The sequence below is a fragment of the Balaenoptera physalus genome (assembly GCF_965194825.1).
Source record: "Balaenoptera physalus genome assembly, chromosome: 13".
Classification (NCBI taxonomy): domain Eukaryota; kingdom Metazoa; phylum Chordata; class Mammalia; order Artiodactyla; family Balaenopteridae; genus Balaenoptera; species Balaenoptera physalus.
Window position 1 is genome coordinate 80287047 of NC_138892.1, and position 26681 is coordinate 80313727.

At 35.2% G+C, this 26681-nt stretch overlaps 1 protein-coding gene across 1 annotated transcript in view; it reads left to right on the forward strand.

The window, feature by feature from the left end:
- Positions 1-26681, forward strand: part of SYT10 (synaptotagmin 10) — a 105068-nt gene that overhangs the window by 69175 nt on the left and 9212 nt on the right. The window contains exons 4-6 of the mRNA XM_082419799.1: positions 18240-18360; positions 23098-23269; positions 25676-25805. Of these exons, the coding sequence (XP_082275925.1) occupies positions 18240-18360; positions 23098-23269; positions 25676-25805 (423 nt within the window). The remainder of the gene's footprint in view (positions 1-18239; positions 18361-23097; positions 23270-25675; positions 25806-26681) is intronic.

The following is a 26681-nucleotide window of genomic DNA, read 5'->3' on the forward strand; positions in this document are numbered from 1 at the left end:
TCGGGTTCTTTGTATTTTTGATATTGAGCTGCTTGTATATTTTGGAGATTAATCCTTTGTCAGTTGCTTCATTTACAAATATTTTCTCCCATTCTGAGGGTTGTCTTTTCATCTTGTTTATGGTTTCCTTTGCTGTGCAAAAGCTTTTAAGTTTCATTAGGTCCCATTTGTTTATTTTTGTTTTTATTTCCATTTCTCTAAGAGGTGGGTCAAAAAGGATCTTGCTGTGATTTATGTCATAGAGTGTTCTGCCTATGTTTTCCTCTAAGAGTTTGATAGTGTCTGGCCTTACATTTAGGTCTTTAAACCATTTTGAGTTTATTTTTGTGTGTAGTGTTAGGGAGTGTTCTAATTTCATTCTTTTACATATAGCTCTCCAGTTTTCCCAGCACCACTTATTGAAGAGGGTGTCTTTTCTCTATTGTATATTCTTGCCTCCTTTAACAAAGGTAAGGTGGCCACATGTGCATGGGTTTATCTCTGGGTTTTCTATTCTGTTTCATTGATCTATATTTCTGTTTTTGTGTCAGTACCATACTGTCTTGATTATTGTAGCTTTAGAGGTGAGTCTGAAGTCAGGGAGCCTGATTCCTCCAGCTCCATTATTCTTTCTCAAGATTGCTTTGGCTATTTGGGGTCTCTTGTGTTTCCATACAAATTGTAAAATTTTTTGTTCTAGTTTTGGGAAAAATGTCATTGGTAGCTTGACAGGGATTGCACTGAATCTGTAGTTTGCTTTGGATAGTATAGACATTTTCACAATATTGATTCTTCCAATCCAAGAACATGGTATATCTCTCCATCTGTTTTTATCATATTTAATTACTTTCATCAGTGTCTTATAGTTTTCTGCATACAGGTCTTTTGTCTCCTTACATAAGTTTATTCCTAGATATTTTATTCTTTTTGTTGCAGGGGTAAATGGGAGAGTTTCCTTAATTTCTCTTTCAGATTTTTCATCATTCGTGTATAGGAATGCAAGAGATTTCTGTGCATTAATTTTGTATCCTGCTACTTTACCGAACTCATTGATTAGCTCTAGTAGTTTTCTGGTATCATCTTTAGGATTCTCTATTTATAGTATCATGTAACCTGCAAACAGTGACAGCTTTAATTCTTTTCTGATTTGTATTCCTTTTCTTTCTTTTCCTTCTCTGACTGCTGTGGCTAAAACTTCCAAAACTATGTTGAATAATAAGGGTGAGAGTGGGCATCTTTTTCTTGTTCCTGATCTTAGAGGAAATGGTTGCCGTTTTTCACCACTGAGAACGATGTTGGCTGTGGGTTTGTCATATATGGCCTTTATTATGTTGAGGTAAGTTTCCTGTATGCCTACTTTCTGCAGGGTTTTTATCATAAATGGGTGTTGAATTTTGTCAGAAGTTTTATCTGCATCTATTGAGATTATCATACAGTTTGTATCCTTCAGTTTGTTATTATGGTGTACCATATTGATTGATTTGCATATACTGAAGAATCCTTGCATTCCTGGGAAAAACCCCAATTGATCATGGTGTATGATCCTGTTAATGTGCTGTTGGATTCTGTTTGCTAGTATTTTGTTGAGGATTTTTGCATCTATGTTCATGAGTAATATTTGTCTATAGTTTTCTTTTTTTGTGACATCTTTGTCTGGCTTTGGCATCAGGGTGATGGTGGCATCGTAGAATGAGTTTGGGAGTGTTCCTCCCTCTGCTATATTTTGGAAGAATTAGAGAAGAATAGGTCATTGCTCTTCTCTAAATGTTTGATAGAATTCACCCATGAAGCCATCTGGTCCTGGGCTTTTGTTTGTTGGAAGATTTTTTCTCACAGTTTCAATTTCAGTGCTTGGGTTTGGTCTGTTTGTATTTTCTAATTCTTCTTGGTTCAGTCTCGGCATGTTGTGCATTTCTAAGAATTTGTCCATTTCTTCCAGGTTGTGCATTTTATTGGCATATATTTTCTTGTAGTAATCTCTCATGATCCTTTGTATTTCTGTAGTGTCAGCTGTTACTTCTATTTTTCATTTCTAATTTTATTGATTTGCGTCTTCACCCTTTTTTTCTTAATGAGTGTGGCTAGCGGTTTATCAGTTTTGTTTATCTTCTCAAAGAACCAGATTTTAGTTTTATTGATCTTTCCTATTGTTTCCTTCATTTCTTTTTCATTTATTTCTGACCTGATCTTGATGATTTCTTTCCTTCTGCTAACTTGGGGTTTTTTATGTTCTTTCCCTAATTGCTTTAGGTGTAAGGTTAGGTTGTTTATTTGAGATGTTTCTTGTTTCTTGAGGTAGGATTGTATTGCCATAAACTTCCCTTTTAGAACAGCTTTTGCTTCATCCCATAGGTTTTGGGTTGTCGTGTTTTCAGTGTCATTTGTTTCTAGGTATTTTTTGATTTCCTCTTTGATTTCTTCAGTGATTTCTTGGTTATTTAGTAGTGTATTGTTTAGCCTCCATGATTTTGTATTTTTTAAAGACTTTTCCCTGTAATTTAAATGTAGTCTCTTAGCGTTGTGGTCGGAAAGATACTGATATGATTTCAATTTTCTTAAATTTACCAAGGCTTGATTTGTGACCCAAGATATGATCTATCCTGGAGAATGTTCCATGAGCATTTGAGAAGAAATTGTATTCTGTTGGTTTTGGATGGAATGTCGTATAACTATCAATTAAGTCCATCTTGTTTAATGTATCATTTAAAGCTTGTGTTTCCTTATTTATTTTCATTTTGGATGATCTGTCCATTGGTGAATGTGGGGTGTTAAAATCCCCTTCTATGATTGTGTTACTGTCGATTTCCCCTTTTATGGCTGTTAGCATTTGCCTTATGTATTGAGGTGCTCCTATGTTGGGTGCATAAATATTTACAATTGTTATATCTTCTTCTTGGATCAATCCCTTGATCATTATATAGTGTCCTTCTTTGTCTCTTGTAATAGTCTTAGTTTTAAAGTCTATTTTGTCCGATATGAGAATTGCTACTCTAGCTTTCTTTTGATTTCCGTTTGCATGGTATATCTTTTTTCATCCCCTCATTTTCAGTCTGTATGTGTCCCTAGCTCTGAAGTGGGTTCCTTGTAGACAACATATATATGGGTCTTGTTTTTGTATCCACTCAGCCAGTGTATATCTTTTGGTTGGAGCATTTAATCTATTTATATTTAAGGTAGTTATCGATATGTATGTTCCTATTACCATTTTCTTAATTGTTTTGGGTTTGTTATTGTAGGTCTTTTCCTTCTCTTGTGTTTCCTGCCTAGAGAAGTTCCTTTACCATTTTTTGTAAAGCTGGTTTTGTGGTGCTGAATTTTCTTAACTTTTTCTTGTCTGTAAAATTTTAATTTTCCTATCGAATCTGAATGAGATCCTTGCTGGGTAGAGTAATCTTGGTTGTAGGTTTTTCTCTTTCATCACTTTAAACATGTCCTGCTGCTCCCTTCTGGCTTGCAAAATTTCTGCTGAAATATCAGCTGTTAACCTCAGGGGGATTCCCTTGTATGTTATTTGTTGCTTTTCCCTTGTTGGTTTTAATATTTTTTCTTTGTATTTAATTTTTGTTAGTTTCATTAATATGTGTCTTGGCATGTTTTTCTTTGGATTTATCCTGTATGGGACTCTCTGCTTTTCCTGGAGTTGATTGTCTATTTCCTTTCCCATATTAGGGAAGTTTTCAACTATACTCTCTTTAAATATTTTCTCTGACCCTTTCTTTTTCTCTTCTTCTTCTGGGGCCCCTATAATTTGATGTTGGTGTGTTCCATGTTGTTCCAGAGGTCTCTGAGACTGTCCTTAATTCTTTTCATTCTTTTTTCTTTATTGTGCTCTGCGGTAGTTATTTCCACTATTTTATCTTCCAGGTCGCTTATCCGTTCTTGTGCTCAGTTATTCTGCTGTGGATTCTTTCTAGAGAATTTTTAATTTCATTTATTGTGTGGTTCATCATTATTTGTTTGCTCTTTAGTTCTTCTAGGTCCTTGTTAAATGTTTCTTTTATTTTCTTCATTCTGTTTCCAGGATTCTGGATCAACTTTACTATTATTACTCTGAATTCTTTTTCAGGTAGACTGCCTATTTCCTCTTCATTTGTTAGGTCTGGTGGGTTTTTACCTTACTCCTTCATGTGCTGTGTGTTTCTCTGTCTTCTCATTTTGCTTAACTTACTGTGTTTGTGGTCCCCTTTTCACAGGCTGCAGGTTTGTAGTTCCCATTGTTTTTGGTGTCTGCCCCTAGTGGGTGATTTTGGCTCAGTGGGTTGTGTAGGCTTCCTGGTGCAAAGTACTGGCGCCTGTGTTCTGGTGGGTGGGGCCGGATCTTGTCTTTCTGGTGAGCAGGGCTGCATCTGGTAGTATGTTTTGGGGTGTCTGTGAACTTAGTATGATTTTAGTCAGCCTCTCTGCTAATGGGTGAGGTTGTGTTCTGTCTTGCTAGTTGTTTGGCATGGGCCATCGAGCACTGGAGCTTGCTGGCCATTGGGTGGAGCTGGGTCTTAGCGCTGAGACAGAGATCTCTGGGAGAGCTCTCGCCAGTTGATATTATGTGGGGCTGGGAAGTCTCTGGTGGTCCAATGTCCTGAACTCAGCTCTCCCACCTTAGAGGCTCAGGCCTGACACCAGGCTGGAGCACAAAGATCCTGTCAGCCACTCAGTTGCTGGTCTTGGAGAGTCTCCTAGGGAAGAAGGGGAATGCTGCAGCTAACCCTGGGGAAATAGACACCAGCAGCAGCCATTCCTAGGATCTGATTCTACTGTGAGGAAGGCGGTGCTGGCAGGCACCCTAAAATTTTCTAATCTTTTTTACACAGAGAATTTCCAAGGGCTTCCTTACACTGGAATTTCACATTTCATCACAACTGAAAAATCTGAATTTTTGCCTTTTAAAAATCAAGGTTTCAGTGTTAATAATGATTGTTTATTTAGAATAGTCTAAAAATTGCCCCAATTTATGATAATTTTATAGGTTTCAAAACATATATTTGTGTGTCCAGTTTCTTACTTTAGAAATATAACCTAGAAACACATAAAATGCTATACTCATCCCTATTTTTTAAGTAGAAGCTACTGAATATAACTTAATCTTTCCATGTTAGTGGTGATCTTTGTGACCATTAATTTTGATAGTAAATTTAAAAAGCAGATTTTTATTTTTGTCCATTGTTCTTCTATTATGCTATTTTCTCTCCATATAAGTATATGTGCTTCCTGCATTCCTTACTTCTCCAATTTGTTACTTTTAGGTTGTATAATAAAATATCTAAGTTGGAAGAATTATATATAAGTAAAATCAATATGTGTTAAATAATAATGATCTGAGATTTTGTTCTCAGAGTAAACCACATGAGACTTATAATAAGTCAGAAGTCTTTTTATATTAACCTAAAAGTTCATGGGTATGTTCTGAGTAGGATTTTGAAAGTCTAGATCTTATTATCATATTATTTCCTTTCATTTTATAGTTTAGCAAATGGAGGTCCAGTGATAATAAAAAATCACTTAAATTCACACAACTGATTAATAGAAGGTTCAAAACTAGATTTAAACTCTTAGTTCAGTGTAGTTTGCCCTGAACTATGTTAGATTTTTACCATGCTTGAAACATGCTAAAAAGATATGAAAAGAATTAATTTTTTTAACATGGAAGTTCACTTTTGGTTTACAAAATTAAAATTTCAAAATACATAAATCGAAGAAATTTTTAATAAGATATTTATGACAAAATATATGTATAAAACCTTTAAAATTTATAATCCTGTCAGATCCATCTTATTAACAACTTTTATCAAAAATGCATGAAGAACTAAACAATGACTCTTGGCCTTATTCAAAACAGCAGTCAGAATCAGTGTTATTTCAGGAAATTTTTAAGCTATTTTTCTTTCTTAGATGTAATTGGTGAAAAATCCATATTAGAAGTATAATTTAATTGTATCAGTTGTGTCTTTCTGTATTGTAATGCTTGGAGGTTATAGGAGACAGAGAGAAGCTTTTTATTCCCATGATGTTCTAGCAATATATGTGAGTCTGTTGCAAGTTTTAGGAATTTAGTATAATTCTACAGGTAGTGTTGAGTTAAATTGTTCCTTTCTGTCTTGCATTTAACTAGTTTAATTTTTAGCATTCTCTTACATAGTGAAAAGGATAAGCAGTTGATTTTAAAATGTGAATGTTCAAAATATTCTCCTCTTCCTCTATGATAGACTGCATTAAATAGCTTACTAAAATTCAGGTAACTGATTTTCTAATTTTTACAAAATTTTGAAAGAAATATAGTACTTCATTCACTAGCTTTGAAATCTAAGGCCATGAAAACAAATTTGAGTTTGTTCTTCTGGCTAGTAAAATGAGAAGCAGTATTTCCATTTGGGAAAGTCACAGAGGAAAGCAGAAAACCACAGGAACTCAAAGTGAGTGCCCTTTAGAATCCTGAATTTACTACCATCAAGTCGTATCACTTTGGTGAAATTGCTTAACATTTCTGAACTTGTTTCCACAACCAAAAAAAAAAAAAAGAGGTTTATAATAATATCAACTCCACAGGAATAATTTTGAAAATAAAATAAGATAATAGATATGCAGTTCCTGTAAAATTTAAAGTTGCTAAGTAAAGTGTCAGTTATCCCCAACATGCTGTAATCTTGCAAACAAAGAAAACAGCTATTTGTTATCCACTTGGTTATTAATATCCCAATTCCTTCCATGTCTTAAATTTCTTACCTTAATATTTAACTTTCTTAAATGTATTACCATCACAATTTTTTAAGTGAATGAGATATTCTTTACTTTACTATTATCCTCAATCTTAAATTGAATAAAACATGACAAGTTATAAAAGACTGTGCTATGGCTTACACTGCATTAAGTCTTTCTATAAATTTAATTAGTTCACTAAACCAAGGATCTTACTGATTGAATACCAATTTTATTTATGTTTTTGGAGTACTTTTAAATTTTTATATATTCTATGCATAACTCCACACCCTATGGTAAGTAAAGGGATCCTTTACAAGTGTAGACACCTATGAAATAACAGTCTAGAGAAGAGCTTAGATAACCAGAGCAGAAAATTATGTCCAAACGGGATGTTATCATATCAAGTATACTGGTATACTGCAAATGTTTCAATTTATAATCTATTTATTTATAGAGAAACAAGTATGATATATTTCCCATCCAGTGAAAAATAATGACTAGGAGAACACTTTTTTAACACAGGCTGGTTACCTGCTATGCCTATTTGTAGACCAAGGATCTTAAATCTCTCAATTCAACAAATTTCTATTTAGTTCTCCTATTTACCAAGCACTTTTCTGGATGTTTTAGGACATAAAATGTCCCCAAGCTAATAAGGCTTATTTTGTAGAAAAAGGAGACAGGTAATAATGAAAGAAATGTTAATATGTCCAATGAATGGAAGTACTATATGAAACATGAGGCAGGGTAAAAGACAAGAAGTGGCAGTGAGGTGGGGCCACTCTTCATAGGGTGGTCAGATAAGGCCTCTCTGATGAGAGCGATAGATGAGGGTCAGATCATTTAGAGACTTCAAGTCATGGAAAGACCTTTGAGTTTTATTCTGAGTGACATGTGAGACCATTGATGGCTTTTTTTTTTTTTTTTTTTTTAGGGAAGGCTCTTTTATTTATTTATTTTTTTAATATTTATTTTTGTCTGTGTTGGGTCCTCGTTTCTGTGCGAGGGCTTCCTCTAGTTGTGGCAAGTGGGGGCCACTCTTCATCGCGGTGCCCGGGCCACTTCGCTATTGCGGCCTCTCTTGTTGCGGAGCACAGGCTCCAGATGCGCAGGCTCAGTAGTTGTGGCTCACGGGCCCAGTTGCTCTGCAGCATGTGGGATCTTCCCAGACCAGGGCTCGAACCCGTGTCCCCTGCACTGGCAGGCAGATTCTCAACCACTGCGCCACCAGGGAAGCCCCCATTGATGGCTTTTGATTAGAGGTGAGCCATGGCTTCATTTGTTATCAATAAGATCTCTGGCTACTATGTGGGGAATAGACTTTGTGGTGGAGGGGAGGAACCAAGTAAACCAATTTCTTATTCTTTAAAACTCATCCAGTTCAAGTATCTACATACAGCAATACTGAGAGGAATTCCTTCAGTTAGGAATTTTGTAATGATATTTAAAAGCATCAAACACTCTAAGGACTGCTGTACACAGTTTACTACACAAGGTTTCTATGCCCCATCTATAAATGGTGATTAAGGTTTGAGAATAAGTCTCCAGTTCCTCTCAGCAAGAAACTTATGATATCTCTTAACCAGTACAATGAGGAGTTCTTATCAAATTTTTATCCTCTTATTGTGTCCCAAGTTCTTCTTGTCCCAGTGTCTATATTAGGCTATCGCCTGTTTGCTTCAGGGTCCTTATTATGCAGGTGGTTAGGAGACTTGATTTGTTAAACCCAGGAAAGGTTGTTTTAAGGCCTCAGCTCTGTCTCTTCAACCTGAGTACTTAATGACCCCTGGTAGCTAAGTCTATGGTTGTGTTGGATAGGATAAGAGCTAAACCAGTGTGTCAGGTAGAGTTATTTCTTGCTTAGATTGAGGGCTGAAAATAATTCTCCCACTGAGAAGAAACAAGGCACTATTAAATAGCATCCCTGGCAATAATAGCTCTTGGTTGTGACCATTAAGCACTTAATGCTCAGTAGGGTTCCTAATGGTCCCATCTCTAACACTTCCACTCTCTCCGCCCATTCCTGTCCTGACATCAGCAATATTTCACCTTATCTTTGTGCCATGGCCAAGCACAGTGCCTAATATTATATGCTTATTACAAAGGCATTCCTTCCTTCTTGCAGAAATACTAGCAGGTCCTGCTAAAGGACACCAGGTGAGCATTTTCTCTATTTTTAAGTGGAGATGATGGGGAAAATCCAGGAATGTAACTAGGTTTTGTGATAGGACCCTCCTCTGGCTGTTTCTTCCCCACCTTCATTGAGCATGATGGAATCTGGTTTAATCAGAATCACTGGGATAAAGAGAAAGGGCAAGGAGGAAGTGCTGTGTGAAAATTTTGGTTCTTTGGAGGAAAAGGAGGGAAGTGGGCTAGAAACTGGAAAAGGATTATAATGTTCATTACATTCCCTAACTGTATTCTTTCAAACAGCTTCTTCCTCCTTCTTGTTTGCTTCCCATAGTCACTAGACTGCTTGTGCTGGCTGAGCGGAAGAGATGGCCAGATGTACAAAGAAAAGAAGCAATCTGTCCACCTTAGGGATACATTTAATTCTGAAATTCCAATGCACTATAGAATTATAGCAAACATAATACCAGATCACACTAGCGTAGAGGGATCTACAAAGAAATAAGTTCAATAAAACTAGTAGATAAGTATCATGTAACTTCAGCTCCCCAAACCTTAGTGTACCTTTAAATGGCTCAAAAGTGTTTTGAGCCATATATGGATATGCCCTTGCACACTTCTAGGGGTTTCACTCACAAAGCCCTCAACATTCATGAACAGTGTCTTTGTTCAGTTGATCTCTGATTACTGAGTAGTCTTCAGTTCTTCAAACAGTAGATGTCCCTGCTGTCCCTGAAGTCATAACCTGGCCTGATACTTTTATGATTTATTCATTCAATATGCTTTTTTATGGAGCATCAACCTTATATCAGTCACTGACCCTAGAAAGATTGTTATAAACAAGAAAAAATAGTATTTTTTGAGCATCTACTATGTGTCAGTCTGCAAACTGGACCCGTGGCATACATTATCTTTGTATATTATCCCCTTTAAATCTAAATGCAGCCTCTCCAGGTAATTGTTATTAGCCATGAAATGGATCTCATCCTGACTGCAGAGAAAATCTGGGTTGATCTGAGTAAGTATTCCTGAGAAGGGATCCTGAGCCAGTGATCTATGTTTACCTTCTGGTCATGCTTAGACACTTCAAAGCCTCAACCCACAGCTTCTTTATATGCTGCTCCCTCTATTTTTAATTCCCTTTACCATTAGTCATTCCTCAAGATTCAGATTAAAAGTCACCCACCTCTGAAGTCCTCCTAGATCCTCATGGGAAGAATAAAGTATTTTTCATCTCTATTCTCATAGTTAGAACCTAAGAATCCCTCTTAAAAATGCTTACAACACTGATTTTAAAAATGTACTTTAAAATCCCGCAGACCTATGTTTTTATTCCAGTTTGTCCCCTAGTTAATTGTGTGGTGTTCTGAGAGGTTATGTGACTTGTTTAAAATCCCATGTAAGCCCTATGAGGAGGAAAATTTTGTCTTGATCATCAGTGTTCCCTCAATGACTAGAAGAGTGTGTGCCATTTTGGATGTTCTCAATTAACACAAGCATGCTAATAAATGAATGAATGTTTACAGATTGATGAGGTATTTGATACAGCTGGAGTGCAGAGTTTGGGGGTTTGTTGTGTATAACAAGAAATTTGTAAAATGAAGGTAGAAAAAACATAGGGACCAAATTGTTAGGGACCACATGTGTCATGTTGAAGAATATGGACTGTATTGTAGGTCCTGTGTGTCCAACACGTATCAGAGAGTCAAACACAATCCGATTGAAATTTTTAGCAGAGCCAGGGGACAATATAAATGACATTGCATATTCATTGTCCAGTATGGTCTTTTCTCACGAATCCCCAACCAAATCAACCCTATGCTCTCTGCCTTAAGGATTGGATCCTTCCTCATCTAAGCCACATTGTCTGGAAATTTAATTGATAGCCATGTTTTATGACCACTTATTCTTGAACTTGAAATCAAGCTATTAGCACCAGTTGATCCTTTCTGGTCTTTCCAACGAGGCTTTGCCAGCTCTGTAGCACACGAAGACTAAAAGGGCCTATCCATACATTCCTGAACATATCTGAGCTATGTATACTATTTAGTCCTCATTTTACTGGTATTTAAGACTACAAAGTTTTAGAGCTGGAAAATAAACTAGTTTATCTCTTTGAACACCCTCATTTTATACCAAAGAAACTGAGGCCAAGTGGGGTTAAATGGATTGATTGAGGTTAAGTTCCATGATTTTCTCAGGTGGATGGGACGTGTGGGTCAGAGAGAAATAAGTATTTTACTGTAGTTTGAATTCAGCAGACCCACTTTGGGTATTCATTTCACTGTAGCTTCATTTCATGAAGTAATGTAGTAACTTAATGAAGAAGCTCATTTTAGCCAATAACGTATCATTTAACAATGTGAGGAAAACTATCTGTTTTCTTACCAACCAAGAAATAAGGAAGGCAGGCTGCATTTAGGGTGCTAGGTGGATGTGATGACTGCTGTCACCATGGCAACCGATTGTTCATTTAAATATTTTTTTAATAAGTCTTGGTGATTTTTCCAAATATATCTCCGAATTCAAACCTTTCTTCAGCCAACACCTTCCTATGCTTGTTTATTTCAATGACCCCTCTCTTCTGTCTTTTTCCATCCTAATCTAGCCTACTCAAAATAAAGAAATGTTTTTTAAACTATTCTTTTCATTAGCATCATTTTTTTTTTTTTTCAGTATCTGTTCATGCCAGGCACTTTAGATGCATGATACCTACCTTACGAGGCAGATGCTATTATCCCCATTTTACTTATGATCAAAGCGAAGTTAAAGGAGGTCATGTATTTTTGCCATGTGCTTGGGAAGTAGTACATGGAAGATATAGAATTTCAACTCTGGCTTTTCTGACTCAGGAATCTATGCCATTTCCATTCTGCCAAGCTCCCAGTCTTTCATATTACCAAAATCTTTGGATCCCTATTGCCCAGAGAAGTCACCAAGCCAACTGCATCTAGCCTTAAACATCCCCCAACAGGTCACCAAACTCCATATTTCTCAACATAAATTGCCCATTCTTATTTCTGAGTATTAATCATAGTACATACATAGAGCTTCATTCCTCTTTTTCCCTGTAAAATCCAATCTCTTTAATCTTTCAAACGCCGATGTAATGATTATTTCCCTCCAGGAGTGCTTCCCCTGGTTATTATAATCACTAGTTTTTGAGCCTTTAAACTGCCTCCTCTCCATATCTTGAGCTCACTATTTGTTCAGTTAGTCCTGAAATAAGATATGTAATGCAACTATTTGCATATCAATTTATCTTTCCAATGATTTTTATTTTAATTTTGAAGAGACAGTATATGCAAAAACTTTATAACTGTGAATATGTTTGTGAGGCTGACTGTAACCAGTCATCAGAAAATGATCTTTATCTCCCCAGCTCTATGTCTGTGGAACCAGGTTGAAGAAATCAAATATATAGTCCCTGACCTAACCTCAGTGTTAGCTTTTTTCCATGAGCCTTTTTTCCAAATATGGATTCAGAAGATTGTCACTGTGAATGTTTCACCTATTACATTGGTGTGTATAAGAATGAAATAAAAGTCATCCTACTTGAAAGAAATTTTATGAAATCTGATATCCTAGGCTTTATAATAGGCTTTCAAATAATTATTTGCCCAAAGGCACAAAAGTTGTTCAAATGTTAATATGGGAATTTCATTTTTATATCGAATTACAGTAAATGAGATTACCCATAAATAAAATTTTCAGAAACTCAAAGCCTTTTCTCATGTTAAGCCAAAATTATCACTTCAAAGATGTTAAGGGTTTTGGATAAAAATAACTCTAAAAAATAGTGTACACTTCTCTACCTTCTTAAACAAAACATATAGGATAATTTTCCCTAGGTTGATGACTCAGTCATCATTTTGAACATCAATTACTCTTCAAGTCTGTAATAAAGTGTCATTTTTAAGTTACTGAAGAGTTATTAGTGTTAGTTACCCTTGATACAAAATGATTCTAGATTGTTATCCTTTTTTAGAATACAGTATTTGTTTCTTTTTTATACGCTTTGTGTCTTTGCAGCTATCATTTATCTCTGCCTTTGCTAGACCTAGTGCTGTTAGTTTCCCCATCTTTACATTTCACATGTGTGTTTTGAACTGCTATAGACTGATGTACCAAGTAAACATTCTACTTAGAATTTTGTCTAAAATAATAGTAAATGGGTGTTGAATAAGAGAAGATGTAATCTCCTTATATAAGAGAATTTTATTGCATAACTTTGTTATATTTATGCTGTATGTTCAGAGACCTTTCAATTTATTTCCTTGTTCTTTGCTGGGCATTAGAGGGTTCAGATTGTTGAAACTAAGACTTTCCTTATAAACTGCAGTGATCTGGGGCAAACAGAGGCAAATAAAACTCAACCTCATCCCTGGAGGTGGGCTATCAACACACGGACAGATTCAGTGGTGGGTACTGAAATCAGTGCACATTGTAGCTCAGAAAACTGTCACCAAAATCTGGAGTTCTGATGTTACTTTTGTGATGGGACCTTTTTAAAGGTCATACAGCCATTTACCTTCGTTAAGTTCATTTCTCATAATTATCTCTTATATTTCTTCCAGATTTAAAAAGTTGAAGAATATTGGTATTTACCCTAGAGAGTATTTTGCCCTTTTCCATATGTAGGCAGTTTTAGTTCTTTCACATTCATACTTCCTGAAGGAAAAAAAAAATATTCTAATGAAGATTCAAATTTTTGTGCAGTTATTATGCAGGCATACTATACATTAATTTTCCCTGCTCAGTTCATTCTAGTTTCCTTAAAATTCCTGACTATATGGAATTTAAATATTTAAGTAGATTTCTTACTACTGCAGTAACAAAAAGCCAACTAGCTTGTCATATGAAGTTGCTCAGATATGTCCTTTAATCATGCTCTTCGCTTTCAGTTTATTTGGGCTAGTTCTTTGGTCACTCCCCAGTTTAAACTCTTTATATTTGCCAATACTCATTAATAGTCAAAATTATGTTGCAACTGAATTCATAGAAAGGATCTTTGAGAGATGAGACCAAAGACAGCAAACTTTCTTTGTTCCATCCAGTAAACATGTGCTACATCTAAAGAAACAGAAAATTTACTTCTACAGATAGTGTGATGTGTAAAAATAAAATCATATCAGTCAGACATGTGAAAATGTTGTATTTACCAATCCCTTTAGATGTCTCTGTTTGTATACTTTTTTCTGCTTATATATAGTTCATTTCCTGTTGAATTCTAAGTATTTCATCTCTGAGATCATGTCTCCTATTTCTTTCCTAGCTTCTCCATCACAATCCCCACCATGTTTCTTGGTGGAACTGGTATCTTGTTCTACATTTATAAAGGGATCCCTTAAACTTTACCAGCTTTCAACAAAATATGCCTACTCTGATTGATAGTTCCAGGGAAGTGAAATGTCCAGTAAAGGAAAGAAGGATGGATACCAGACAGAGAACTTCAGTCCATTGATTGAGCCTAAAGAAACACTTGGAAACAGAGAAAGAGAAATAAAGAATCAGATAAAAATAAAATTCAGACTTCTTTTCTTAGCCCTTTATAGCCTACTCTCTTCCTCCTCAACTGAGATCTTCAAGGGCAGAATCATGCCATTTCTATTTTGGTATCTACAGCACCTACCAGTGCACTTAACAAATAATACTCAGTATTTACTTGGTGATGAAAAGAATGAGTACTAGAAGGAGGTTGTACTCTTCCTGTTTTTTCTCAGACCTCTCCTTTTGGATCTTTCTTGCTATTTTGGATCTGCAGCAATCAAACAGCCCAGAGGAGACACATTTGGATATACTTTTGTTTTAAAATAATTATTTTCTTAGTATTTTTTCTCAAAAAATAATGCTTCTTTTTATTATTTTTTTTCACTTGTCCAGTATTACTGAGCCCCTGATATGTGTAAGGCCCTGCTCCATGTGATAGCAATACAGCAATGAACAAAACAGCATGCCTTATCATATGCCAGACACTATGTGCCTTGGACTTTATTTACATTATCCCAATTAATGATTAAAACCCTTGTGGAGATGGCATTTTCCTCAATCTGAAAATGAAGTCTCAAAGATTCAAAGCTTAATTAAATTTCCTAGGATCTCACAGTCAAGAATTAGAAAACAGGAATCAACTCAAGTTTAACTGACTCTAAAATTTATGCTCTTAATTGCTGGGCTCTACTACTTCCAGATCATGAATAAAGAAATGGGAGTTACATAAATCAGAACCTAAACTGTAAGGATAAGTCCAATAAATGTTAATAGTTCTTCATGAAGAATTTTTAAAAACCAGTTTTATGGACCTGGATGCATAGAAACTTATTTCCCGCCATATTAAATCTACCACAGTTTGTCTTACCAGGAATATATATATTTTTTTTATCTGAAGGATGTCACTTTATTTTATTTATTTATTTTTTAAACATCTTTATTGGAGTATAATTGCTTTACAATGTTGTGTTAGTTTCTGCTGTATAACAAAGTGAATCAGCTATATGTATACATATATCCCGATATCTCCTCCCCCTTGTGACTCCCTCCCACCCTCCCTATCCCACCCCTCTAGGTGGTCACAAAACACTGAGCTGATCTCCCTGTGCTATGCAGCTGCTTCCCACTAGCTATCTATTCTACATTTGGTAGTGTATATATGTCCATGCCACTCTCTCACTTCGTCCCAGCTTATCCTTCCCCCTCCCCGTGTCCTCAATTCCATTCTCTATGTCTGCATCTTTATTCCTGTCCTGCCCCTAGATTCTTCAGAACCTTCTTTTTTTTTTTTTTAAGATTCCATATATATGTGTTAGCATATGGTATTTGTTTTTCTCTTTCTGGCTTACTTCACTCTGTATGACAGACTCTAGGTCCATCCACCTCACTACAAATAACTCAATTTTGTTTCTTCTTTTGGTTGAGTAATATTCCATTGTATATATGTGCCACATCTTCTTTATCCATTCATCTGTCGATGGACACTTAGGTTACTTCCATGTCCTGGCTATTGTAAATAGAGCTGCAATGAACATTGTGCTACATGTGTCCTTTGAATTATGGTTTTCTCAGGATATATGCCCAGTAGTGTGATTGCTGGGTCATATGGTAGTTCTATTTTTAGTTTTTTAAGGAACCTCCATACTGTTCTCCATAGTGGTTGTATCAAATTACATGCCCACCAACAGTGCGAGAGGGTTCCCTTTTCTCTAAACCCTCTCCAGCATTTATTGTTTCTAGATTTTTTGATGATGGCCATTCTGACTGGTGTGAGGTGATACCTCATTGTAGTTTTGATATGCATTTCTCTAATGATTAATGATGTTGAGCATCCTTTCATGCGTTTGTTGGCAATCTGTGTGTCTTCTTTGGAGAAATGTCTCTTTAGGTCTTCTGCCCATTTCTGGATTGGGTGGTTTGTTTTTTTGATATTGAGCTGCATGAGCTGCTTATATATTTTGGAGATTAATCCTTTGTCAGTTACTTCGTTTGCAAATATTTTCTCCCATTCTGAGTGTTGTCTTTTCATCTTCTTTATGCTTTCCTTTGCTGTGCAAAAGCTTTTAAGTTTCATTAGGTCCTATTTGTTTATTTTTGTTTTTATTTCCATTTTTCTAGGAGCTGGGTCAAAAAGGATCTTGCTGTGATTTATGTCATAGAGTGTTCTGCCTATGATTTCCTCTAAGAGTTTTATACTGTCTGGCCTTACATTTAGGTCTTTAATTCATTTTGATTTTATTTGTGTGTATAGTGTTAGGGAGTGTTCTAATTTCATTCTTTTACGTGTAGCTGTCCAGTTTTCACAGCACCACTTATTGGAGAGGCTGTCTTTTCTCCATTGTATATTCTTGCCTCCTTTATCAAAAATAAGGTGACCATTTGTGCATGGGTTTATGTCGGGGCTTTCAATGCTGTTCATTGATCTATATTTCTGTTTTTGTGCTAGTACCATACTGTTTTGATTACTGTAGCTTTGTCATATAGTCTGAAGTCCAGGAGCCCAATTCCTCCAGCTCTTACCAGGAATATTTGATTTAATTCCTGTAAACAACTCTTTGAGAAGCATCCTAAATGTGCATTGTTCACACTTTTTTTCATTTGTCCACCATCTATGCAGCCACTGACAGCAAATTTATCTATACCAGGGTACTGTGGACAGTTTTACTTTACTAATGAAACAAAGCAAGTCAGTTTTAATCCAGATTAATTAATAATCCTTTTGTTTCTTCAAAAACTGCACTGAGAGCCAGCTATGTACCTTCATTAAGATATAAAAATAAGACAGATAAGAACCGTGCTCTCCTAGACCTTATATATTGGAATTGGGGAAACAAAAAATAAATGTAAAAGATAATTTCTGGTGATGAGAAGTGCTATGAAAAAAATGTGAAGGTTATGTGAGTGGGATGGGTATAGGATAGGAAGAGGGAAGGCCTCACTGAACAGATGTTGTTTGAGCTGAGTCCTACATGGTGAAGAGGAGTCAACCATGTAAAGATATGAGAGAGAAAAAGAAAATGCAAAGGTCAAAAGCAGGAACAAATGTCATTCGTTTGAATAACAGAAAAAAGCTTTTGTGCCTGCATAAGAGTGAGCTGAGGGAGAGGCAAGAGATTAATAGAGTGATAGATGGGTCCAGATCACATGGGGCCTCCTTATATGTATGACTTTGTAATGCATTATCTAAACAAAGACATATTTAATAATGGAAAGAGTCGTTCTTAATAATTATATCAGGACAGTAGGTATAAATCTGGAATTTCCTAGATTACCAGGATTTATAATTACCCCACTTATATGCCCAGGTAAAGAATTTGAATTTTATTCCAATATAGTTGTGAGCCTTTAGATGGTTTTAAGCAGGAAAGTGAAATAATGTGATTTGCATTTCATAAGTGATCACTTTGCTTCTGAGATCAGTTTTAGAGACTACTGAAGTAATCCTGGCAAGAAGTGATATTGGTTTCAATGATAGTAATAGAGCTGAAAAGAAAGTCAGTAATTTCGTATATGTTTTGTAGATAATGTAGACAAGACATGGGTTCGATGTGTTAGGAGTGAGAGAAAAAGAAGAATGAAAGTGACTGCTAGGTTTTTGCTTCCAGCCTTTGGGTGAATTATGATATCATTTCCTGATTTTGGAAAGATGACAGAGGAATTGGTTTCAGAAGATGATTAGGAATGAGTAGAATCAGCAGTCTGATTTTGATTGTATTAAGTTTGAGATTTCTGTTAGAAATACAAGTAGATATATCAAATGAGCAACTGGGATATACTCTTTTATCTTACTCTGTTTATTACAGCTTTTTTGCAATGCAATCTGTATCCTCAATAAAACAATTTAAAATGGCATTCAAATATTCCACTAAAGCAATTTTTCACTCTATTATATTTTGTTTTCACTATCTGGTATTTGAAATTGCTAACATTACCAATTGCCTTTCTAGGAAAGTATAGACCTGGGTGAAATCATGTTTTCCCTTTGTTATTTGCCAACTGCTGGACGTGTGACATTGACAGTCATCAAGTGCAGAAATCTGAAAGCTATGGATATCACCGGCTCATCAGGTATGCACACAATTGACTAGTGGGTACATTCCCAAATAAAATATTCCACATAGCCAAAGTTATATATGGCTATTGAATTACTGAGTTCATTTGTCTGTCATGGGACACTATAAAAGTAGAAAAAGAGATTACCAAATAAAGTGCTCCAAACACCTTTTTAGTTTACATTATCATTATGAAATTTTTAAAAAGTATTATCAAATAGATAGACTTTGAACTTGGGTTTTTATTTTTATTTCTTTCTCTTCTTATTTAGTTCTTTCTCAAAAATGCATTATTTACCATACATTTCCCTACTTCCAACTAGTCAGTTGCTTATAAAGGAATATCCTTGGACTTTAAGCCATTCAATTTAAACTTGTGTTACTCTACAAGTAAGAGTCCTAAGAAGACATATTTAGACTGAATTTATCTCCCTCACCTGATCTGCAAAGAAATAACATTCCAAGACCACTATTTGCATTTGCTTTCTTACCACCTTTCTAACTAAAAATTTGGACAGCAACAGGGAGTGAAAGAAATAATAAAGTAAATGAATACTCCTTAAAGTTTCTTAAAGATATTCTTGAAGGAAATTTCTCTTGTGCTAACTTTGTTAAAGAGGTAAAACCACATCATTCTCTTTAATCACTTCATTTAAATCACCACAGTTTTGAAGGGTTATTTGTAAGTTAATAGGTGAACTCTGGCACAGCTCTGTGGAAGAAAAAATGATAAAGACAGAGTAGGGAGTTCAGTAGCATTTGTTGAATTAAACAAATAAGAAATAGTAGTGGAGATATAGTAAAAGATGACATGGGGAGTAGAATCTATAACTTTTTGGTTCTTCAGAACAAAGAAATAAACTAAATTTGCATCACAAAAAGTATGAGGGAACTCTCAGTTCTAATGTAGAGAGAACTCCAGGATATACTAAGTGAATAAAAAATGAGGTACAAGAATAAATATGGATATCATGCTCCCTCCTATGTAAGAATGAGGAATCTTAGAATATATATTCATGTTGCTAATATTTGCATGAAGAAATACTTGAGTGATACACAAAAACTGAATAGTGGAGACGTATGGGGACAGATGGGAGGGAGACTTCTCAGTGCACATCTTTCTCTATCTCATTTTTGAACTATGTCATGAATTTCCTATTCATTTTTTAAAATTTACAATGCATAGTTGAAATATAAGGATAGAAAGAAAACAAATAAATTCCACATTCATTTTGGTAAAAAGCTCATAGGTAAGTAAATGTTGAAGTACTTAAACAGCACACTCTGAAAATTATTGTTTATTTTACTCTTTCTACCATGTATCAAAAGAGAACCAAATTCCAAGACAAGCAAACAGCATCAAAGTTGTAATTAAGTGCAAGACTACTTTTTATTTATATGAAGCTTCTCATCGGGGGAGTGCACGTTTTGAGAACATCACCTCATTAATTCTCACAACAGCCTTGTGAATCAACTAAGGAGCCAGTAAATTATCCTTGTCACTAGTAGAGAAATGTCATCAGAGACATGATGGGGGTAGCAGACAATAAACTAGGACTCGTTCTCATTGTTAATGAGAGGCCTAGGCCTGGAAGCTCATACATAGAATTATATCACAAAAATGAGCTTCTTCCTTAGAACATACTTCCTATTATTAAAACATTGAAAAGTAAATAGGAGTCTGTTTCTGTTTTATAAATAAGTTAATTTGTATCTTTTTTTTAGATTCTACGTATAAGTGATATTTCTCTGTCTGATTTACTTCACTTCTTAGTATGATAATCTCTAGGTCAATCTATGTTGCTGCAAATTACATTATTTCATTCTTTTTTGAGTAATATTCCACTGTATATATATACCACATCTTCTTTATCCATTCCTCTGTCGATGGGCATTTAGGTTGCTTCCATGTCTTGGCTATTGTAAATAGTGCTCCAATGAACACTGGGGTGCATGTATACTTTTGGGCCATGTTTTTCTTTGGATATATGCCCAGGAGTGGGATGGAAGGATCATGTGATAGCTCTATTTTTAGTTTTTAAAGGAACCTCCACACTGTTCTCCATAGTGGCTGTACCAATTTACATTCCCACCAACAGTGTAGGAGGGTTCCCTTCTCTCCACACCCTCTCCAGCATTTATTCTTTGTGGATTTTTTGATGATAGCCATTCTGACTGGTGTGAGGTGATATCTCATTGTAGTTTTGATTTGCATTTCTCTAATAATTAGTGATGTTGAACATCTTTTCTTGTGTCTTTTGGCCATCTGTATGTCTTCTTTGGAGAAATGTCTATTTAGCTCTTCTGCCCAGTTTTTGATCAGGCAGTTTGTTTTGATGATATTAAACTTCATGAGCTGTTTGTAAATTTTGGAGACTAATCCCTTGTCGGTCACATCATTTGCATATATTTTCTTTCATTCTGCGGGTTGTATTTTCATTTTCATTTTACTTATCATTTCCTTTGCTATGCAAAAGCTTTTGAGTTTAATTAGGTCCCATTTGTTTATTTTTGTTTTTATTTCCATTACTCTGGGAGATGGATCAAAAATGATATTGCTGTGATATGTCAGAGAGTGTTCTGCCTATGTTTTCCTCTAAGAGTTTTATAGTTTCCAGTCTCACATTTAGGTCTTTAATCCATTTTGAATTTATTTCTGTATATGGTGCTAAAGAATGTTCTAATTTCATTTTTTTACATGTAGCTATCCAATTTTCCCATCACCATTTATTGAAGAGACTGTCTTTCCTCCATTGTATAGTCTTACCTCTTTTGTCATAGATTAATTGCCCATAGGTGCATGGGTTTATATCTGGGCTTTCTATCCTGTTCCATTGATCTATATTTCTATTAAAACAGACTCACTAACTTAGAGAATGAACTTATGGTTACCAGAGGGGAAGGGTGGGTGTGGGGCAGATAGGGATTCGGGGATTGACATGTACACACTGCTATATTTAAAATGGATAACCAACAAGGACCTACTCTATAGCACAGAGAACTCTGCTCAATATTATGGGAAACCTAAATGGGAAAAGAATTTGAAAAAGAGTAGATACAGGTATATGTATAACTGAATCACTTTGCTGTACACCTGAAACTAACACAACATTGTTAATCAACTGTATTCCAATATAAAATAAAAAGTTAAAATAAATAAATAAATAGGAAACAGCCATTGAACATTTCCCTTTTACCTTGTTTTCCTCTATATACCCTATTTCCAGCCATAAAATGTGTTTTTGCCCCTTGATAGAAATGCTTATGAAATATGCAGAGACATTTTTCTAGAGCCTAAAACTCATCCATTTCATTCATTTGCTCAAATAAATTAATGTTGCCATGTTTTTGGCTTATTCTAAGGAAATAAGTTTTGTTACTTTGTTACATTGATGGAACGAGAAAAAATGGTTGTGGTGCTACAGTTGGAGGGTAACTATAATGAAAAAAAAATGAAGGTAGAGCAGACACTGATTGTTTTGACCGCCTAGCATACTCACTCCAATGTCAATACCCCCTCCCAAAACCATGCCTCCTTTTTATAAAAAGATACAAAAAGTAAGGCTTTTTAAGGAAACTTTTGATAAATATTGTACAATTTTCTATAATACTGTAACAGTTTTTCTACTTAAGGTGGCAGGGTTAAGAGAGTAGAGATCAGTCAGCTAGAGCAGAACTTGTTAACAATTATTTGACCTCTTTGGCCCATAAAAATATAGCCCGACTAAAATTTTCTCTTTCCAGTTGGCATTATACAGACAATTCACATGAGGAAACTTCCTTGAGAACATCTGTAAACCAAATATCACCTTTTCACTGTATACTGTTGAGCATTTAATAAATGATTTGTAGTGATCATTTCTTCAATCCAAACTTTTTATCAAGCACTATGACTAAAATGGAACCTCTAAGTTTAATACCTTTTCCAAAAATTCAAGACAATTCCCACATTGTTTTTGCTAATTTCAATTCATTGTGATTATATATACTTATCTAGATACAATGTTGTTCTTTCATAAATTTTAGTCTTTTTTTTTTAAAGTTTACAATTTTTTTTTTTATTTCTTTTTTAAATTTATTTATTTATTTATTTTTGGCTGTGTTGGGTCTTCGTTTCTGTACAAGGGCTTTCTCTAGTTGTGACAAGTGGGGGCCACTCTTCATCGCGGTGCGCGGGCCTCTCACTATCGCGGCCTCTCTTGTTGCGTAGCACAGGCTCCAGACGCGCAGGCTCAGTAGTTGTGGCTCACGGAGCCAGTTGCTCCGTGGCATGTGGGATCTTCCCAGACCAGGGCTCGAACCCATGTCCCCTGCATTGGCAGGCAGACTCTCAACCACTGCGCCACCAGGGAAACCCAATTTTAGTCTTGTTATTCTAAATCATTTTGAAGGAAATTAATTTTAATACAATTATTTTTACCTGTTAGGATTACATTCCCTAGAAATCACTTGGGACAAAACATGTCCTCAAATAGCTGTGACTGAAAGACACATTATAGTTTAAACTGGCTCTTGATAAACTAGTGCATTTTCTCTGTTGTATTAAACACAGTGATCAAGTTAATTATTTTCTAGTTCATTCAGTAAGAAGTTCTAGAGAGTCTATTACCCCCAATTATGTCATTTGAATTTAAAACCAGTAATACTAAAGGGCTTAATACATCACTTTTCTTATTTAGTAGCAATTAACCACAGTTTTATTTATGCTTTGTACTATTACTTTCATTTTAATAAAATTGCCTTCCCATGATAGATCCTTATGTCAAAGTGTCTCTGATGTGTGAGGGTCGAAGATTAAAAAAGAGGAAAACGACTACAAAGAAAAACACTCTAAACCCTGTGTACAATGAGGCCATTATTTTTGATATCCCTCCGGAGAATGTGGACCAGGTCAGCCTCTCCATTGCAGTCATGGATTATGACAGGTACGTTCATCCCTCTACTCACTGAATAACAGCTACATTTAGTCATATGCAGACCAAATTCAACTTCTCAGGTTATTTACTGCTACAAGAGTTTTAATTTAAACTGGAATGAATACAAATTATTCATTCAAAATTAATTTTATTCTACGTTATTACTTATCCTTTTTCTTTTCCAAAAGACATCATTCTTAAGTTGAAGGACAGGATACCTGCGGATGGTGAAAGAATGGGATACATTATAGGAAGCACTTTTGTGAAGTCTTTTTATAGTAACAACATAAATTACAATCAACGTATTTTGCTTTCCCAGCTGGGCTGGAATATGAATATCATGATACTGAGCTCTATTATTAACTAGCAGTGTGAAAGAGCAAGTTACCTCTTAGAGATTCACTTTTCCATTTGTAAAACATCAGTGTAACGTGCAGCTGTGAGCAGTGAGTATTAACAGTGGAAGGTGAATAGTGTCCATAGCGTTATGCCATGAGGCTTTCACACCAGTCTTAAATCATTGCTTTGTGGATAGTTCTTCCAGTTCACACACTTTGATTACTTCTCCTTTCACAAAATAAATGGCAAACTCCCGAGTGAAACTCTGAAGCTTCTTCCTGCTGCAGCACCCACTCCTTCCTTTTCTGAAATATTGCCTTGCTCGTGTATCTCATTTCACCCATGCTTTACAGCCCTGCTCAAGGCACCACTTCTGTGTCTTTCTTGGCTAACCAATCTCTTCTCCCTCTGAACTTTTGTCCCACTAAAGGTGTATATGTATTATTTGGTCCTTGCTATATACTTAATTTTATTTTTTTGCTTTTTATACTTATAAGACTTTCAGAAAGGAATCCTGTATGTTTAACCTACAAAATTATCAGCACATAAACAATGTCTTATTTTGTTCTAATGATAACACAAGTGGGACAGAATACACATACACAAATATTCAAAGAGTGTCTATATTATATCATTATGCAAATGGCAGTAACCAAGACCCTATAACATAGAGACATTAAAAATGGTATCCTCTGGATGAGAGCTAGAAAAATGAAGCACTGAAAACTACAATGATTTATACCATCTATTTGAAATTAGTTTACATCAGAGTTTACAAAACAAGTTGACACAATTTAAAGAGAGAGAGAGAGAGAAAAATCTTGAATTAGTTGAAATAGAAAACTCTAAAAATCTTGTAATGTTTTCATCAGAAGCCCTTATTCTGCTTTACCAAAAAATTACTCCTATTGATTTCTCACAGCATAGATTGCAAGTAGATACAATTGAGCATTCGTCACCCAAATAATTTTAGGGAAATGGACCCTGACAATATATAAAACAGAAAGATTAAAAGTTATTTCTAAAATATGCTTTTCTGGGAAACTTCATATTAAAAGAAAAGGTACTAAGCCTACATATCTATTAATGCATCAGTGACAGGAAGAAAGTAATGAAATGTCCTAAAATCATCTCAAAACTTTCCTTATAGATAGATTTATGTCAAAATAATCCTCAAGAAAATGCCTTTAAATTCCATTCCATTCTTGAAAAGCAGCTTACTATATGCATGCATGAGTCAACTGTCTTGATTCAAGTCCTGTCTCTGTCTCTTAAGTGTACAAAGGCAGGCAGGTCCCTTAACTTCTGGGTGTTTAATTTCTTTGTCTGTAAAATGAGATGATGATAATGATATTCACGGTCATGGTGTGAGGATTAAGTGAGTCAGTACATTTAAATTACTTAGAACAGTGGCACATAACAGCTCTTAAAAATATTAACTATCATTATTATTTTGATTTGTTGCTATGAAAACAAGGCATGAATAGAAAATAATAATGTTGTTCAATATGCTCTGGTACTATGCAATAATAAGTCAAATGCCATGGCTCAAAATGTAGCCCTGCCCTGTTTAATTGTAATACAAGCTGTAATGTTCACTGACATATCATTTAGAATCAATTAATTATGGTCATTTATACAAGAAAGCGGGTATTGAGCTTTTGGTAAGAAATGTAGGCATCATTATAAAACATTAAACCTTTTGGAAAGAAGGAGATTAGAGTTACATCACTTAATAGGTCTGCTACCAATAAAGAAACTCATCATGTAGGTAAGGACCAGCTGGCATTTCTCATTCACACTATTCTTATTATTGTGAAATGTTCTCAATTTACAGAGCACTAAAATGGTTTGTGTGTGATCCTTTTACAGATTCATTTTTGCATGTTGATCCTGTTTAGTAAATTTTAGCCTACTTAAGACTTTTCATTTGATCTGAAGTAGTTTAATATGTAAAATTATCTAGAACCTACCACAAAATCTACTCTTTTAATCATAAGTTTAAAATTCTGTTTAAGGTGTGTGAAACTTATCTTTGAATGTTGGAATGAAAGTAAAATATTCTCCAAATCATAGGGTAGGACACAATGAAGTCATAGGAGTGTGTAGAACAGGACTGGACGCTGAGGGTCTTGGGCGAGACCACTGGAATGAAATGCTGGCCTATCACCGAAAACCAATAACACATTGGCACCCCTTGCTGGAGGTAAGCTCTGGGACTCTCTCACATCTACTCTCTTCTTTATTTCTTGCTTAAATATTATTTATCTGCTAACACTTCACTAATGTTTTATATATTCACCTATTTTTTTAAACAGATATTGTTCTTGCTTTTGTCCCACAGACTCTATCATCCAGTATGAAAAGTTCTGTGTGCCTTGTTGGTTTTTAAAAACCACTAAACTTTCTGAGTTTGATATTCCTTTACAGTAAACCCATAAAAACTGCAAGCCTATTATTTTCTTTGCATTGTCTGAAAACTTATATCAGTGAGTGGTGGAGCAATCAAGTAAATTCATTACTAACTGGAAACTGAATTTTCCTGATTCTCTTTTGTGAAAACAGCTACCTCACCTAAATTTCTCCAGAATCCCTAAATAGGGGTACTATCACCTAATAAGCTCATCTATGTAAGGGGACAGATATACATCCACTGACTCTGGTCAGGAAGTAAAAGGGCTCACAGATTTTTAAAAATATTTTTTGCCTGAGTTGAAAACCTGGTTCTGCTGTGTGACTACATATTACACTCTGTAATAGCAGTAAACTCATAGAGTAAAACTAAATAAAATGCTGAATGTTAAGTGCTTAGTACAGAGTATGGCACAGTGTTTGCTCTAATTATAACTAACATTAATAGTTATATTAACCAGAAGAAGTATCAATACCAGTTTCTATCAGGATTTTTATCCATGAAGGCAGTTGTCAGAGACTGCGGGAGTCTCTTGAAGAGTCTCAAAATAAATAAATAGAGAAGAGTCTCAAAATAAATCATTTATATGACCTGATTAACTGAGAGGTAATGCAGGTTGATAAAAGGATGTATGGCAGAGGGTGGAATTTATGCAATTTAATAAAAAGT